This window comes from Oenanthe melanoleuca, chromosome 12 (assembly GCF_029582105.1).
Source record: "Oenanthe melanoleuca isolate GR-GAL-2019-014 chromosome 12, OMel1.0, whole genome shotgun sequence".
Taxonomy (NCBI): domain Eukaryota; kingdom Metazoa; phylum Chordata; class Aves; order Passeriformes; family Muscicapidae; genus Oenanthe; species Oenanthe melanoleuca.
Window position 1 is genome coordinate 17,733,698 of NC_079346.1, and position 17,933 is coordinate 17,751,630.

At 41.8% G+C, this 17,933-nt stretch overlaps 1 protein-coding gene across 1 annotated transcript in view; it reads right to left on the minus strand.

Moving 5' to 3' along the window:
• The window catches only part of VGLL4 (vestigial like family member 4), a 77,665-nt gene extending 60,168 nt beyond the window's left edge, over nt 1-17,497 (minus strand). Inside the window, exons 1-2 of the mRNA XM_056501669.1 lie at nt 17,296-17,497; nt 10,836-10,912 (exon numbers count right to left, since the gene is read on the minus strand). Of these exons, the coding sequence (XP_056357644.1) occupies nt 10,836-10,899 (64 nt within the window). The 5' untranslated portion in view covers nt 10,900-10,912; nt 17,296-17,497. The remainder of the gene's footprint in view (nt 1-10,835; nt 10,913-17,295) is intronic.
• Nucleotides 17,498-17,933: the final 436 nt, after the last annotated feature.

The window sequence follows — 17,933 nt, forward strand, 5'->3', positions numbered from 1 at the left end:
AGAATGTTCTAGCACAGGACAGCCTTGTCCTTCCTTCAGCCCCATTTTCACCATTTCTCACCTCTTCCTTCACTCACTGTTAGAAAATCAAATTGCAGAGGTACATTTCAGTTAAACCTCTAACTGCAACAAAAGCACCTTCCAGTTATTTCTTCCTATATCAACAAAATGCAAAAGATATTCTCATTAAAAAAATAAATTAACTCTTGCTTAGAAGCATTAAAAATTTTAAATGCTTCATTGCATTAATAACAATTTCTGTGCAATCAAAATAATCTCAGTTACTTGACAAATGGCATTTTGTGGATTTCCTTAAGGACACCAATTCATATGGAACATTTAATTAAATAGCTGGCCCATGGAATTCAATTCCAGCAATAAGTTGCACACTCTTCTGCAGCCTCCAATCTATTACCCACACACCATTGCCTTCTTAATGGCAGGTAGAAAGAAAATTAAAAATAAGACCTCATAGAATGCAGAGAGTAAACTGAAAGAGACCTTAAAAAAAAATTTAAAAATCCTCATTTACAGCTTCTGTTTCTCAAAGGAAACATCAGTTATTCTACAGCTACCAGAGAAATTATTTATCTTCCCTGTGTTTTAACAATCAAAAGATGTCACAAGGTAGCATAAATATTTTCATAAATATGAAAATTTGTATAAATATTTCCCCTTACTTCAATGAACATGCAATTTCAGCCAATTAAAAAAATTAATTATGATTCCTTCCCAACTTAATGAAGAACAGGAATCCAAAGAGGAAAGGGAAACAAGCAGTTTGTAAAAATATATTTGGAATCTGTCATGTCAGAAGGAAAAAAAACCACTGTCCCAGCCAAACCCAGGACAGAATCCAATCTGAGAAATAAATAAAAGTTCTTCCACAACACTCTTTCCTTAGTCCTTTACACGTGTTAATAGAAATTTCTGCAGTGCTACCATAACCTGCTGTTATCAATCACTGAAAATGTGATGGGAGCAGGTTGGAACAGAGCAGTGCTGGGCAGGAGGGAACAGCCACAAGCAGTGGTGAAAATCCACATTTTTGTATTTCCAGCCTCCCTCCCATTGCTCATTAATACTTGAGTATGAGAGAGCAGAAGTGGCATTAATGGGATTGCATCAGGGTCAGGGGAACAGCTCACAATGCCACTGTGCCCTACTTCTGAGGAGGAAAAGGAAAAACAAACTGAGGCCAGAGCTGCCAGATGATCACAGACACATGAATGCAAATCTAAACAGATGACCATAAAAAAGAGCCCAGTGGGAACACACCAGAGTGCAGGCAGATAACAACATTCAAGTTTTTATTGCATGGCACTGCAGTTCTCATGTTGGTTTGCCAGGTTGCTTCTGCTCTACCTGTAGATGGATAAATTTAATCTTCATGTCGTGCAAAAATCAAGCCCTTAGAAGCCCAGAGATTGTGTCTGAAGCCATTCAGAACCCACAAACTGCTCACATCATTCCATTGAAAATGGAATTACCATTTTAAATCCTGCCCTGCCTCTTGCTGGCAAAGTGGGGATGGTGAGATTTGGTTGGATAAGAACAAGAAACCCACAAGATTTCATTCCTGATGTGAACCCACATTCCAGCTGTGAACTCTGCTGGCACACTCTGGGGAGCCAGGAGCCATTCTGGACACAGTTAAAGTGACCTTTAAAGGCAAAACATCTGTTGGGAGTCATGAGAAGCTGAGCCATGTTCATGGGGCAGCTCCTGCCAGGGACACTCACACAGCTCAGAGCTTTCCACTGGCATCAGCAACTACAATTTTTAAAAATGCAATGAACAAAAATCTAATTTTTCTTTTCAATTTTCCAAATTCTTCTTCCTTTCCACAGGAGACAACAGTGCAAAGCCCATTATTTTCCCTTCATACACAAACATTAACAAATGACATTTTTAATAATGTCACCTTAATAATATGTCATTCTTAATAATGACACAGTAATGTGCACCTATTTTATTCAACATATGAATAAATTATTGATTGATAACTCTGTGAAGGACTATTATAAGTGCTGATATATTTAAAGCTAAGCAACTATTCAAACATACTTCTAAAACTGGAGCTCATCATTTTGGAATAAAAGAATAATTTGAGCAGGTATATAATAATGTAGCATAAGGTGATAGAATTATGGTAATGCAATAAATATATGATGAAAAGAATATTCTGAAAAAATAGATATATCCTGAAATAAAAATATATATCCTGACATTCTCTCAAAGACAGATTCTTGCAGAGCAAGATCACAGATTTCAGCACTGCTCAACCTGAACATATTGAAATTCTAGAGCACTACTGGAAAACCATTATATTGTCTGCTGATGAGGTAAATCTTAATAGATCTTAATAGATATCATAATTTGGAGGCAAGTTCAAATGGGAAATAGAAGTTTGGATGTTTATAAAATCAAGTTTTATTAAGAGGTGCATGAAGGCACAGATGGAGCCATGGATGAACTGGGCACTCTCCTGTCAGGAGCCAGATCCACCCAGCACAAAGCCAGCAAATAAAGGCAGGAGATCTCCAGTAATGAAGTTCCAGCTCTAACACACAGATGTCTTCACACAAACCAAGCAGACAACGTGGGCATGACCCAGAAAATAAAAGCAGTTACTGCTCTTGGCATGGCTCCAGAAAAATCCCAGTGCTTGTGCTAAAATTGTTCCTTTGAACCAAGAAAACACACAAAGGGCCAGTTCTGCCCAAGTGTTTCAAATTTCTCTGCCTTACAGAGCAGTGAGTGTGTATCTGAAACAAATTTATTCACTGCTATGGAATTATTATCACCCACTACAACATTTGTTTTTGTGCATCCCCTGCACTCTTGAAGTGTTTTGGGACACCTTTCAATGAATGTGTCATTAAGCCTAAAGTCAGAACAGAAATGGGAAAAAAAAAAAATCAGAGGAGTGTAATAAATCACTCTTCAATTTGCTAAATAAGAAGCATTTCTCCTTTCAAGCTTATGGATGACAGAATTTTCTGTAGTGACATTGTTTATTGCTGCCCTACACATTTGTAGCCAGAATTCTGCTTCCACAGGGAATTGATTTTTGAGTCAGCACCAAAAGAGAGGGAAAAAATAAAAGCAAGTCATTTTGGTGTTTGCTCCTTGGAAAAAAAATTGAGTTTCTCTTCAGGCTGAAGTAAAGCACTGCTGCTTTTTTTTTTTTTTTTTTTTCTTGAACAAAAGGCAGAAATTAGTAAAGCAGTGTGTTAATTGACTGTATCCTCTCTTTGTTTCACAGGCTATTCCATCAGGACACTCACCTTGGATTAAAAAAATCCATGTTCACATCCCTCCTACTCCAGGTCAGAATTTGAATGGCATACCATAAATACAGTCTGGGTTCCCAGCCAGGGAAAAAGGAAAATTCCAAACAGATGCTCATTAACTAAGAACTTGCACTTTGCTTTTTACAACAGAACTGTGAAATTTCTATGATCATTTCACTAAAGACTGTGACTGAACAAGGACTAAAGTTGCATAGGACCACCTCAATTTTAATTGTTAACTTTAAATTTAAAGGCAATTTTAACTGCTGCTAAAAGAATTGGGTTTATAATGTTGAGCCTGGTCTGAGACACTGCATTAGAGGCAACAAGGAAACTGCAAAGTGCTCTATTCCAACCCTTCCAGACACTATAAAGTGCTGAAATAAGTACCACAAGTACATTAAAAAGAGTAGAGAAAGCAGTAAACATGCCAAATCCAAAGTCCTGCTGAAATATTTTAACTCCTTTCCCCTCCCCATTGTGCCTTGCTGCCTGTCCATGTGTGGCACTGCCATTTCCAGGAATGTCCTGTGTGTTCTCTGCTCTTACAGGACATCCTGGAAAACACCCTGCATTTCTCTAGTCAGCCTGCAGTACCTCTAATTAACAAAGAATTTGTTTGTTTTTTTTTCTTTCTACAACCAAATTAAACATGCCAAATAATATGTGCCATGGGAAGAATGGTCAGATTTTCATCCCCACAGACAAAACCTAATCAGGGAATGATTTCCCTGCATTGCTGGGGAAATCAGGCTGTAACAAATTCCAGTTCTGGTAAAACAGACAAATGCCAAGGCCAGCATTTGAGAAATGACCATCATTTAGGAGCATGTGCACTGACAAGCTCCATCCTCAGCAGCCTGCCACTCAGCCAGCTGTGATTTCCAGAGCTCTGCTTGGTGTCTGATGACAAATTCCATCCCAGCAAGGAGATTCCTCCCCCTGCACTTGCCAGACAACATTCAGAGATAAAGTTCCAGCAAACCCCAATTGCTGGGGTGGGGGGGTGCCAGCAGCCCCATATTGTATCCCAAATTCCCTGAGAAGGGCTCAGGAAGGAGAGGCACAGGAGCTCTGGGAGGAACATCTGGGCTGTCTGAGGGATGCTAGGACGTGTTTACAAACTGCAGGCAGCTGAACTTTGGAAAATTCATTCCAAGGGAACACGCAGGCCCTTTGTTCCTGCAGGAATTTCCATCCCTGCTAATGGGGTTCCCCTGCTCCTAAAACACATCGAGGCTCCAGGCAGACAATTGCCCCATTTTCCAGCCTATTTAACAAGCTGAAAACATCCTTTTATTTTCTTGCTACAATAAACTTGCAGGGTATTAAAAAAAAAAAAAAAACGAGCACGAAACTTTCTGGGGGTAAGAATAATTCATTGTTTTTAAAAACAAAACAAGCCAAGCAAGCAGTTGTCCTATGTAACACTCCTACTTCCAAGAAAATCCTAAAATTAATGGGATGGCCCTGACAGCACTCACAGGAAGCTTCTGTGTGAGATCCTGAGTGATGCAAACAGCTCAAGGTTTTGGAAAGACAAGAAGCAGAAGGTCAGGAGTTCAGCCATTCAGATATTTTACTAAAAACCAGCTTTGCTGCTATTTCAAACAGAGAAGGTATCAGTGTTTTCTGTGGAGCTCATCAATTTAACAGCAGAATGTTTGGCATGTTATTACTCAGTTTTATTATTTCAAGCTTTTGGTATTCATACAACATCAGATGATTCAGGCTGCATCTCAAGGATTGAGCCACTTCTGTTTTTCCATCACATTATTACTATGCTGAAACATCACATTTCCATACTTTCCCCCTTCCATTAAAAAAAAAAAAAAAAAGGATGATTTATGCCACAAAATCCACTCCAAAACTAACAGGACTCCCTCCACCATTGATCAAACATTACTCACATGACAAACTGATAAATGCACTTTTAACACCTCTCATGGCTCTTAAGGGATTACTAATGTAGATTTCTGCTGACACTGCTCCTTAGAAATTCCAGCTTTTCCTCCAGGAAACTGCAGTTTCTCTTCTGCTGGACAGCACAGAAAAGCTCTGACCAAATGCACAGTTGCTAAATCAGAAAAACTATTCCTTTACTCAAATACAGATTAATTTCCATAATTAAAGAATCCAGGGTATTAAAGTGAGTTGCAGAACACCATAGTCTAATCACACCTCAACTTTTTGTGTATATCAAATATCTGCCTCTTCCCTGAACCAACCTGGCAAAAAGACAACCAAATCAATATTTTAATACAAACATCCATGTGGTGAATCCATCTATATTCATATTAGAAATCATCCTGGAGAACATCTCACCCTCCCTTCAACCAAAGTCCTGAAGAAGTTGCCAAGCTCTAAATTTGTGCTGGGTTGGTTAATAAGAGACATCCAAGAGCTGATAAACCCTGATTAAAAATCCCCAAATTCTGAAAGAACTCAGAAAAATCACACATACAAAATACTGTTCAATTTATTTACAAAATGCAAAATAAAAATCTGAATTCAAGTGGTCGTGTTGCCCTCAACCAAGGAATGTAGCAAGTATTGTCCTACAAAACAAAAAACTTCATTACTGGAGGAGTCCTGGAAGTCACAGGAAGGAATATTTTTAGTAGAAATCACATACAACTTTTTCATTATAAGGTAAATTCTTACTTAGGCTAAACTGGGAAAACCAAGCCAGGGATTTTCAGTCTCTGCAATGACTCCCAGCTAAAGGAACAAAACCCAACACTCTCCAAAGCAAGGAATTCTGAATTTCTTTTTGACAAACATATTTGAGATGCCAAAAGATCCTTAAAATATGCTCCAGGATGCCCTTATTAAACCAATAATTTGATTCCCTTCCAGCCCTGAAGCACAAGTTCCATGGATGAGCAGCAATACTGAAATCTCAATTCAGGATCCAAGACCTTTCCCATTTCTTTCTTTGTATTTTGAACCTACCTGTGGAAATGAAATACAAAGGGCAATCACATAAGATTGTGTTCTACTGGAAATATTTCCTTGCTTTGAGTAATATTTTGCTATAGAGTATTTCTTGTCCTTACACTACAATTCCTCCCACTTCTGCTCAGAATGGGGTGAAGTTGTGAACAGAAAATAAAAAAGGATTGTGACATGAAACTGCTATTTCATGTCTGAGCACAAGTGCTGTCCTGCTTCTGGAACAGATGAATCTCTAGAAAAAGGGAAAACCAACCAATGCTGGAAAAACCTCCCAATCCCCCAAAAACCAAAGTGCAAATGATCCTTGAGACCCTCTTTGTACCAACTGCACAGACCAAATCCCATCCAATTCCTCACTTTTCATCACTCAGAACACCTTCAGCTATTCTCAGTGCTGATGTAACTGTTCCCACAGCAGGATGGAGGCTCTTTAAAGCTCTGCAAACATTGATTTTAAATCCTGCCTCAGGCTCACTGCCCATAATTTGCCATAAATTTACACAACAAACAGTGGCAGTGTGGGTGGAAAGTCCTGGTGATGCTGGAAATACTTCATCATTAATATCTTCAACACGAGCAACAACACTCAAATCTAATTCTGCCATAAATATTGCTTGTTTTTTATTTAAAACAATAAGCTTACAGAGTCACCATCTTCTTCAATAGTGCTGAGAAATAATAAATTCTCCTCAGCTCAGCCTGGAAGCAGGATCTTTTTTTGGGATCAGCTATCCAGAACAAATAATCATTGCATGTTTATTCATGAGGGGGTGGGAGCCAGCACAGGATTCATGCTCCTAATGAACTCCTGACAGCAGAGAGGAATAGCAAAAACTCCTTGGTGGCTCTTGTCTACAGGAGGATTTTATTACAAAGCAGATTAGGGCAGGGATTTTAAAGCACAATAATTCTTCTGTACTAGAAATATCAGCTGTATGGCCTGGCTTAATTATTTGAAGTGGATTAAACTAAACCACATAAAAGCAACTGCTGCCAACCAATAACAGTGTTCACAGGCAAGGAGTGTGGAATTGCAGTTCCAGGCTTCCCTGCACACATGACTGATGGCACATGTGCATGGGAATGGATTCATCACAGATAATGCTTTTTATTTTTTTTAATGCAGCTCTCTATCAGCTTTGCAAAACATAAATCAAGACTCAACAGGTATGAATTTGGTCCAAAGCATTAAAACAAAGTTTTGCCCAGGACTTGGTGGAGCTGCTCCCAAATCTTTTATTTCCTTCTGGAATTCTATTTTCTCCTGCTTGCCCACAGCAGATTTTTCACTATATTACCCTGAGAGAGTGAAAATTAACTTGTTTTTTCCTATATTTTTTTAGCTGGGCTTACACATTGAAGGGAAGTGTAAATAAAGTGTTCCTATAAATCCACACAGGCAGAGTACAAAGTGCTTACAATAAAATCTGCAAGCACAACTCCTGATTAATGCTTTCCCTCACTCTTCTCTCAATGTCAAGATTATGCTTTAAAACTCTGATTATAACTGAAAGACCAGTTCCCAAACCCCTTACACCAGATAAATACAGAATTTAATCCTCCTCATTCTTAAATACTTGCCTAAACCCTACCAGCTTATCCTGTGCTCTTCCAAAAGCAGCAAATTGAACCTGAGGAGATGAGAAATCAGAATGAGCCCAGTGAGAACAGAGCAGGGAAAGAAATGTGTGGCAAGGAGCTTATTGGGATCTGCAAAAATCAATTTACAATAACCCACGTTCTGTAAGGTTTAAGGCCATGATAACAATAAAAAACCTCATGGGTGCACATCACATCTTCTAAACCCCATTTCTGAAGCCCAGGAAGGATCCCAGCCAAACCTTCCAGGTGCCATCTAGAGATGAAATAGTTGCACATTACCTACAGCTCCTCACCAGGGGACACAGATTTTTTAATGTCTTTTCCTCCACTATTGCAAGTCAGAAATCAGTGACCAGCCTTTAACACATCTGGCTAATAATGACATCACTGGCTCTCTTTTGTTCAGCCTTCTTTTGACTGTTTTAAGTACAGATCCCCTGTACAATAAACCTGAATAACTGCTTACATCTCCATGGTAGGAGTTAAAATCCCAAACTGCAGTAGCCATTCCTGCTCCATAATTAATCTTTCCCATGACACAGCAGTTAAACAAATGTGGTTCATAAATTTTCATTGCCAACAAGTGCAGGATGATTTAAACTGGGAGCTGTTGAAATACAGTTTATAGTTCCTGAGCTAAAGCAGAGATGAGACTGAAAGCAGCACCCAGGGTTAAGTTATCATCCTGCCCAGTATGGAACTGGGATCAACTGGGGGCCACCCATCACTGCTGGGCATCACTCACTGGCTCTGTGTTCATTCCTCCCTCTTTTCCTTCTCTCTTTGCATGATCATAATTATAACATTTTATTTCAATAATCAAGTTGTTCTTATCACAGGTTTCACCCTTTTTCCTGATTCTTCTCCCCATGAAGACATGAAAGTGAGGAGCTGTGTGGCACTTGGGTGCTGGCTGAGGTTAAACTCATTTCTTTAAGTGCTGCTAAGTTGAAAAGTATTTGTTTTAAACAGCTCATGATTTGTATATACACTAAGCCACTTCAGTATTACTGAGTGCCCACAGAGATAAGAGGATCCTTCAAATTTCAAAGCATTAAATGCATAAATATTGGTGATACTGCTGCACTCCTGGTCACTACTGGAATATTGGAAACACTGCAGAATTCTGTTTTAGACAAAGAGTGGGGATAGAGAAATACAGATACCAGCACTGCTAGAACCTCACTGAAAACCCAAGGGTAACAGCTGAAAACTCACTTTCAAACTAACTCCTTTTTATCCAATGAGTTCAAGGATAACTGCTAAATTAAAAATTAAAACTCACTTCCAAACCAACTCCTTTTTACCCAGAATGAGTTCAAGGATAACTGCTGAATTCAAGATTAAAACTCCTTCCAAACCAGCTCCTTTTTACACCCAGTGAGTTCAAGGATAACTGCTGAATTCAAGATTAAAACTCCTTCCAAACCAGCTCCTTTTTACCCAGAATGAGTTCAAGGATAACTGCTGAATTCAAGATTAAAACTCACTTCCAAACCAGCTCCTTTTTACCCAGAATGAGTTCCAAAAGCTGGCACAGGAAGGCACAAGCTCCTGCCACTGCAGCACTCTGGGCTGTGACAGAACAGCAGGGCAAGCTGGAGACAGCACAAGTTAGAAGCTGCAGAGTGGCATAAATCTAATTAAGTCTAAGTGGTAAGACTAAAGGAATGTAAATTAGAACCAGATACACATCAGCTCCCTCACATGCAAGCTGCACTGAATCAGACTTCCTCTGGATTCTCTAAATCCAACATTCCTACCCCGTGGAGCTCAAAAAATCAAACTACACTCTTAGGCAATAGTTAGCCAAAAAGAATGCATTTAAGCTCAAGAAAATTGAGAGCACAAATTCAAAATATACTTTTTTAAATGTAGCCAAAAGAAATCCCCTCCTCCCCAGGCCAAAAAATCATGGCTGAAATTATTTCCTCAAGGAGTTCCACTGCTGTTCATTTTACCAGTAATAGTCAATAACTGGGGCAAGTCAACCAAATCATCCCTCTGCAGTGGCACCACTGAAAACTTGGTATTTATCCAGCAGCAAAGTGAACATGCAAGAACAGCAAAACCAACTTCATTACAAGGCAGATTCACAGCAATAAACCAATTATTTTATTCAATATTCAAGACAAATAATCTTCAAAAACATATATAGAACAAAAGAACAGCTGCATTCATCTTAAAAGGTGACTTCATGCACAGGAGCAACTCACAAAAGCAGTTTGAAATTCAAAATACCATTTTTCTAGTCAGAAATCAAAATTCCATTTTTCTCCTGAGGCTGATACCCAAAGTGCACACACTACTCAGAAAGCACCAAGGACATTTATCACTGAGCAGGCAGGTAACAATCTGATCTGTGAGGTGGCACTGCAGCTTGGCAGGACTGAAAATATTATTCTAACATGAGTTAAGCCGTCTGAAACTCTTATCATGAGGTAAAAGCAAAAATATTACCCAAATAATGGAAAACATGAGCCTCTGACAACTTAAAATCCTGTAATTCTCTTTTCAAGTGCTCCTTACTAATGACAACAATCAACCTGAGATTTTTTATCAGCTGCAATTTTTGCAGCCCACTGGTGCCCACCCAGTTATGTGTTCTTGAATGAATTCCAACCAAAATTATCTGGGAGCCAGAGTTCTCCACCTGGCCTTAGTTTGACAGCAGCTGTACCACAACTTTTTGTCTGCTAACAATGCAAATGCAGCTGGGAGAAGAGAGGCACCTTCATGAACTAAATACATTTTAAATAAAATTTATATTTATATTCTATATATATAATTTTTTTTAAAAATCAATCTCTCCTGCCCACTGACCAATTGAAATGCAAGGTGAAATGAGGAAAACAACCTCTGAAGGGTTTTCTGCACATCTCCATGAGCCTGAGGAGAGTTTCCTCCACATCTTGGGCTCAGTAAAATTCCAAGGTGGATCAAACACCAATAGCTGGGCCCAGCAAGGCAGCAACTTACGTTTCTCATCATCAGCATGGACCAGAGATGCTGCTCTGGACAGAACATCCAAGGGAGTCTCCATTCCTCTCTGGATCCTGCAAAATTCAAAGCAAAGCTTCAGAGAGTAAATTGAGCACTCAGAGCACACACACACACCAGGTTTATGTAATGCACAACAGGAGCATGGCAGCAAAAAGAGCCAAAAATCCAAGTTTCTGCTGTTCTTGTTACACCAGCAGAGGATTTGTTCAGGGAAATGCTGGGAGTGGCTTTCCCACCCAAACCAAAGCAGAACAGCAAATTCCCAAGTGCTGGGGCTGTTCCACTGCTCACACACATTGTGACAGGGCTATCTGTTAATAAACAGCTATAATGGCACATTATATATATATATATATATAAAAGATCCTGTCCCTGCAGTGCAGGCACAGCTGCATGGGCATGGGTGGCTTCAGAGCCTCAGGATTCCACAAAGTTCACCTCCACACCTCTCCATGCCCAGAGCAGAATCATCCAAATTTTATAATTTTATTAAGATTTTTTTAACTAATAAGCACATAGTTGAGCTCTGGGTATGTGTGTGTACAACCACACACAGAGCTGTGTTTTTTTTCAATCATAACCACACCTCAGCAGCTGCTTTTCCCTGGATTTTGCCCCTTACACACAATTCCCATCCATGAAAAATTAATTCAAAATTTGTTGTATTCCAGTATTCCAGCACTACACCAATCACCAGACTCCCATAAATCCAGTGATGGAGTCACAGCTTTTCATGAATGCTTTAAAACTACAAAATAAAGATGTTTCAGTATGAAATTCCAAAAATATGAGAGGGAAAGGAAGAGAATAACATGTTGTCAAGATGTTTCTACTACAAGACCAACAACTTATACATGGTTTCAAATAAAAAGGCAACAGCACAGGCAGAACTGGTTTTAAAAAATAGGGAATTAGAAAAAACCCAGAACAACTAAATTTTGTTGAAGTTTTCCACAAAAACTTAGTAAAAACTCCTCTCATAAGAACTGTTTACTGTAACTTGCTTTACAGTATGATCTTGGGGAAAAAAAAAAAAAAAAGGTAGTGGCAACTGCAGAAATCTCAAACATATGTCCAGCATGTACATTGACTTAACAACAAGCACATGTTTGGGAAGCAATTTCCTTGCTTTGCACTAAAACAATAAACCTCACTATCCTCACTCCCCCTTCCTAAATAAGGCAGACTTGAAACTAATCAAAGACTTTAAAGCATAAGAGAAAGGATTTTAAATTGAAAAAAAAATGTATTTGTAAGCTCAAAGCTTATACTTTTAAGTTTAAATAATGAAATCTAGTAAGATTTCCATAGAGCTGTGAAAGAAGAAATTTGAAATACCAAGTGTATTGAGGATTAAAACATGTTTCTCCCTGCCAGAATCAGCTTTTGCTCAAGAATATTTTAACTAAACTTATAAAGTCAATTAATTTAAAGATAATACCTGTGGGCAAGAGGTTTTATAAAACAAGATCTTAGTTTATTTTGCTATTTTATTTTCATGAAATATTTCTTCCTTTCACACCTGGCCACATCCTCCTCCAAACCAAAGCAAGGATTCGGAAGAGGGTGTTCCCTGAAAAGCCTTCTGCACCATTCCACTTGCATCCCTCAGACCCTGATGCTTCATTTCTCTCATATTTTTTGTTTTCTTGGACTTTACTGACCTTCTCACAGAAATTCCTTTAAAAAAAGAGTTAAAATTCAGTTGGAAAAATGATTTGTCTGATCAGGGGATGCAGCTACACCAGACTGAGATAACTCAGGATTCAGTGCTAACTCCATCCTACACTTGAAATACAGTAATACAAATATTTTTGGTTGAGTCTTTAGGAAAAAACATCAACTCTTGATAAACAATAGTAAAATGCCTTACTAAAAACAAAATAACTATATTAAGAAACTCTTTTTTTTTTCTTCTTCCAGCTTTCCAGTAATTTTTAAATAATGGGAGTAGCAGATGCCCAATTCCCTTTCCAGACTGTGCTCCCAGTAAGAGAATTAACTGGTGACAGAAACTCACACTGGGAGAAAGAAACAGGAACCAAGTCTTGATTCAGTTCAGGAAATTAGACACTTAAAAACCAACTTGACTGAAAGTGGCCTCAATAGAGCTTTGCAGCTTTGTGTATTATTAAAGTTCATCTCACAAGAGATGCTGAGGTGCTCCCCTGACATCCAAGCCTTGAGTTCATTTAAAAATTGCAAATCCCAGGGTGAAATTCTGTCACTTTTTAAACAGAGGACCAACATTTTAAGCAGAGGACCAACCTGCAACGAGCTGTACTCTGCCAGATTATTTTTCAAATTGTGTTACATCTCTCTTTATCTCTCAATTAGACTAACAGATCAGTGATTACAGTTCAGGAAAGAAATGAAGGAGTGAGAAAGGAGGGATCCTCTCTCAGCTCCAAGTTCAAAACCCCAATTTGATCAGAAAATGGTGCAGCTGGGCCAGGGCTGCCTGGACAGCCCAGCCATCCTGGGGGAGTCACCTTTCAGAAAGGAAAGGCCAAAACACTCCCCAGGCTTCCAAGAAATAAAAAAATTAAAAAATAAAAAATTTTAAAACCCCAAACGAAGAAAACCACACCAAAAAAACCCAAACCCTGTTAATAAGGAGACTCCTGACCAAATGCAGATATTTCACAGTGTGACACAAACCTGTCTGTGCAGCAGAACTCAACCGTGAATTTTTACACATCACCACCAAAAAAAAACCAATTCTGCAAGTGCTTGGTAAGGGAAAGTGAAACACGAGATCCAAGTGGATTTCCCCTGGCTACATCTGATTTAAACACCCTGGAAACAGTTTCCCAAGTAAATCTCACTGGTTACAAAGTCTTAACTGTTAGATACAGGAGACACGAGCCAAAAGCACTTCTGCAAGCATTCAAGATATTTTTATCTACTGTTATTCCAAATATTAGTTGAATATCTTACAAAGTGCTCTTATTTATCAGTTACTGCTCCCACTCAGCACTGCCCTATTCTGTCCTCTCCCCTCCACAGCAGCAAAGAAACTCTGGAAAACAGTAAAGACATAAAATGTGAAAGCAGAGATGTCTGAGAGACTGATCTAAAAGCTGATCCACCTGTAATTTTTTATGCAACACCTGAAGCACACAATACCCATTAGTATAAAGAAACAGCATTTCCCCCTCTCCTCCACTTCATTTTCCCTCTCCTCACGTTTTGGCAAGATCCAGAAACACACAGAGTACTCTCAGCTTTACAAATGCCTGCTAATGTTGTTTTCTGAAGGCTATAGAGAAGTGAAAGCTTCAGGAAATGAACATTAAAGTGTTTTCAGGGATTTCTGCAGCACCTTCCAAGCACCAGGAGGAGCATGCAGGGAAAACCCTGAGGTTGCTTGTTTGGAATTCAGTTAGCAGGCAGCAGAGCATCACTCACCCAGCCCAAACTGAGACAATCCTTTAATCACACCAAAGCTCATCTTCACAGTGGGAGATGGCAGGAAAGACTGAGATAGAGAGAAGAACTTTACAATTGATTTTTAAAAGGGGGAATGGCAAAGGGAGAGGAAGGAGAGAGAAACAAAGATGATGTTTGGGCAGGGATCTCATACAGAGTTAGGATGAGTCTAAGACCTTAGCTTAGCTCAAGCCAGGTGCCAAAAAAAAAAAAAGGACAAAATTGAAATGAAAAATTGCTAATGAAAAAGCAATTCATGAATAACAAGGCACTTGAGAAACCATCAAGACCAAAGTGAAGATAAACACAAGTACAAGGCAAACAAGATTAATTGAAAAGAGTGGTCAGATAGCTCAAAAGCAGCTCCCACCTGGGGAGAGACAGGCCCCAAACTGCCCAAATCCATACCCAGAAATGCCAAGAATAAACAGCCTCTGCTGATTTCAGTGGGACACAGTGAAACTGAGGAGGAAATCCAGACACAATTGGTCAGCACAACCAGTAAATCCACACAGGGAAGGAAGATAAAGCAGAAGTTGGATGCAAAACAGGTAAATAGAGTTTATTTTTATGACAGGAGAGTGTAAAGCATATTTGCCCATGAATAAGAATAATGATAAGCACGTTGCAGCCAATAATTTTCTCAAAATGGCACAATACATTTCAATTTCTTCAGCTTTGCTTGGACCAGAGCTTCTACTCATGGAGAGAAAAATCCTGTGTTGAGATACCCATGTGAAATGTTCAAATGTGAAAGGTGTAAGTGCTCACTTGAGATCATGATTACCAAGTAACACTGATTATCCCCTGCATTTACAATTCAAAATCTTGAGAGAAAATTCAGGCTATTTAGCTAAATACCACCTTTTTTTTTTAATGTATTTATCCCCTACTTTGGGTTTTTTTTAAACCATGCTTGTTATGCATGTGGAAAATGTGTTTGAACAGGCAGATCTTCAAACAGAAACAATGATTTTACTCATCACACAGAAAATTATAAGCTTAAAGGAGAGCTTTGGGATTTTACCTCGTGCTTTTTGTTGTCTTGCTGCATAAATCCCCCTTAACAAGGCAACATTTTAAGAAGTAAGTTATTAGTAATTTTTGAAAGCTAGGAAATTTAAGGTGGGAAAGTCCAAGCTGACCTTGTCTTGTACCTACAAGACCACTCAGAGCATCCTACATGTTACACAACCTGCTGCAAGCACATTATGAAACATTTAACCACAGCAAAGAGAACTGAAGCAAAGCTCCCTTTTCCAGCAGAAAACTTCCAGGTGTGCCTGGAAACAAACCAACTCACCCCTGCAATATGGAGATGCTGAGGGGGTTATCAAAGCCACCCTTATGTAAATAAGAGACTGATGGTTTGTGATGTGGATGCTCCTAATTAACCTGCCCCAAAGGGCTGTACAGATATTTTCCATCCTATTTTAGTTCAGGCTACTAAAGCATCCATCCCTGCTCCCCACAGGGGATTCAGCAGCAATGCTCCAGCCCAGTCCTTTTATCAGGAAAATGCTAATTCTGCCAAATTCTATCAGGAGTTAACAGGGCAAATCCATTTCTTGTGAATCAAAGTAGTTCTTGTAACTGAACCCAAAAAGCCTCACAGCCTGATCCCCAAATAACCAGATTATAACTGTGTATCAATAAGAAGAGATGTAGAGAATTTAAGCAAAACATGTTCCACATTATAAATCTCACAAGTCCACAGATAAGAAAAACAAATAAAGGGACTTCAAGTCTGGAGAAGAACCTTTAAAAAGTTTATTATTAAGGCAGGAGAGGGATATTGCTGCCCAGTTTTATAGAGTTTTGGATCTAAGGGCTCTCAGTATCATTTGCCTGCAAGGAGTTTCACTCATGCAGTTTGTTTCTCTGTGAGGAATACTCTTTATACAACTCTCTGTTCTAAAGTCAGAGAAAAACTAATCACAGAAATTACCCTGCAGGAGAAATCCTGGAGCTCTTGATCAGCCAAGTCCCCTTTGGTGTAATTAAACAAATGGCCATTATTTCTTGTTCCTGTCAATCCCGAAGCAGCAGCACAGCAGAAAAGGAGCGAGCAGGCTCGGTGGAGTGCAGTTCCCATTCGTGCACTCAGGAAAGGGGTGCTCTGCCATCAGCGTGGGCAGCAGAGCTCGGGGAATTAATTCCTGCTGATCACACCTGGGGAACACGCAGCCAGCTGACAGCAGGCTGCTAAAGGCTAAATAAAAACCTCTGCCAATGGCACCAAAGAGATGCAGCGCCAGAAGCCCTCACAGCGCCCTTGGGACGCGTTCTAGAAGGTTTCACCTCTGCTACCGATAGGGAGCCGGGGATTTTCCCGGCAGGAAGAGCACGATGGGCGGGAGCCAAGCTGCGAGCTGCCGACAGCGGCAGCGTCCCGGCTGCGGAGCGATCCTGGCGGGGCGATTCCTGAACCGGCCGGGACCGCGGGGACAGCGGAACCCGAACCGAACGGGACCCGCGGAACCCGAACCGGCCCACGGCTCTCCAGCCCACGGGGAGCGGGTCCCTCTCCGGACACGGGGGAAGGATCTCTGTCCCGGGCCGTGGGGAGCGGGTCCCTCTCCGCACACGGGGGAAGGATCTCTGTCCCGGGCCGTGGGGAGCGGGTCCCTCTCCGCACACGGGGGAAGGATCTCTGTCCCGGGCCGTGGGGAGCGGGTCCGTCCCCGCCCGGATCCCGACACCGCCGGGAGGGCTCGGGAGGTTCCCCGGCTGCCGGCAGCGCCCGGCCCGGCGCGGCTCCGGCGGGGAAAGCACCGCAGCGCGGGGAGGACGGGCCGGGGCAGCCCCGCTCCAGCCCCACTCCAGACCCGTTCCAGTTCCTCTCCAGCCCCGCTCCAGCCCCGTTCCAGTTCCACTCCAGCCCCGTCCCAGCCCCGTCCCAGTTCCTCTCCAGCCCGGTCCCAGCCCCGTCCCGCCCGCCAGCGCCGCTCCCTCCGCCCCCGCGGCCACCTGTGCGCGCTGTCCCCGCTGTCCCCGCACTCACCGGCGCTCCGGGCCGTGCCGGGGGCGGCAGCGCGGCCGCGGCGCCCCGCGGGCCGGGCCGGGCCGGGCCGGGCCGGGCGGAGGCAGCGGCGGTTCCCGCGGGCCCGGAGCAGGCGCGGCTCGCCCGGCCCCGCTGGCTGCGCGGGCCCGCCGAGGAATCCCAGGAATGATGGAATTCTGCGGCGAGCAGGTGGGGAGCGCCGCCCGCCCCCATTGGCCGCCCGCCCGTGACGTCAGCCCAATTAGGGTAATGAGGCGCCGACGTCACATCCTCGCAGGTAGGGAGCGCGCGGGCCCGGCCCCGCCCCCGCGGGAGGAGGGACTCGGCACGGAGGGTCGCGGGTTCGAGCCCCGGGAGCGCCGGGTTAGGACAGCGCTGCTTCTCTGCCGCCCTGCTCCAGCCCTAAACCTTTTGCTTCCCCCGCAGGAAAAACCACACTAAACAAAACCTACAGGAAAGCAACCAAAAAGCAGTCTCTCTCAGGAACAAAGCGCTTTTTAAAAGCAGAAATATGCGTTTCGATTTAAAGCACGCATGACATAGAGGCTCGGCGTCCCCAGCCGCACCGAAACACGCACGAGTGACGAGTTTCGAGGCTGCTGTCACCCCTCCGCCCGGCTGGAGGATCACATCCCCGT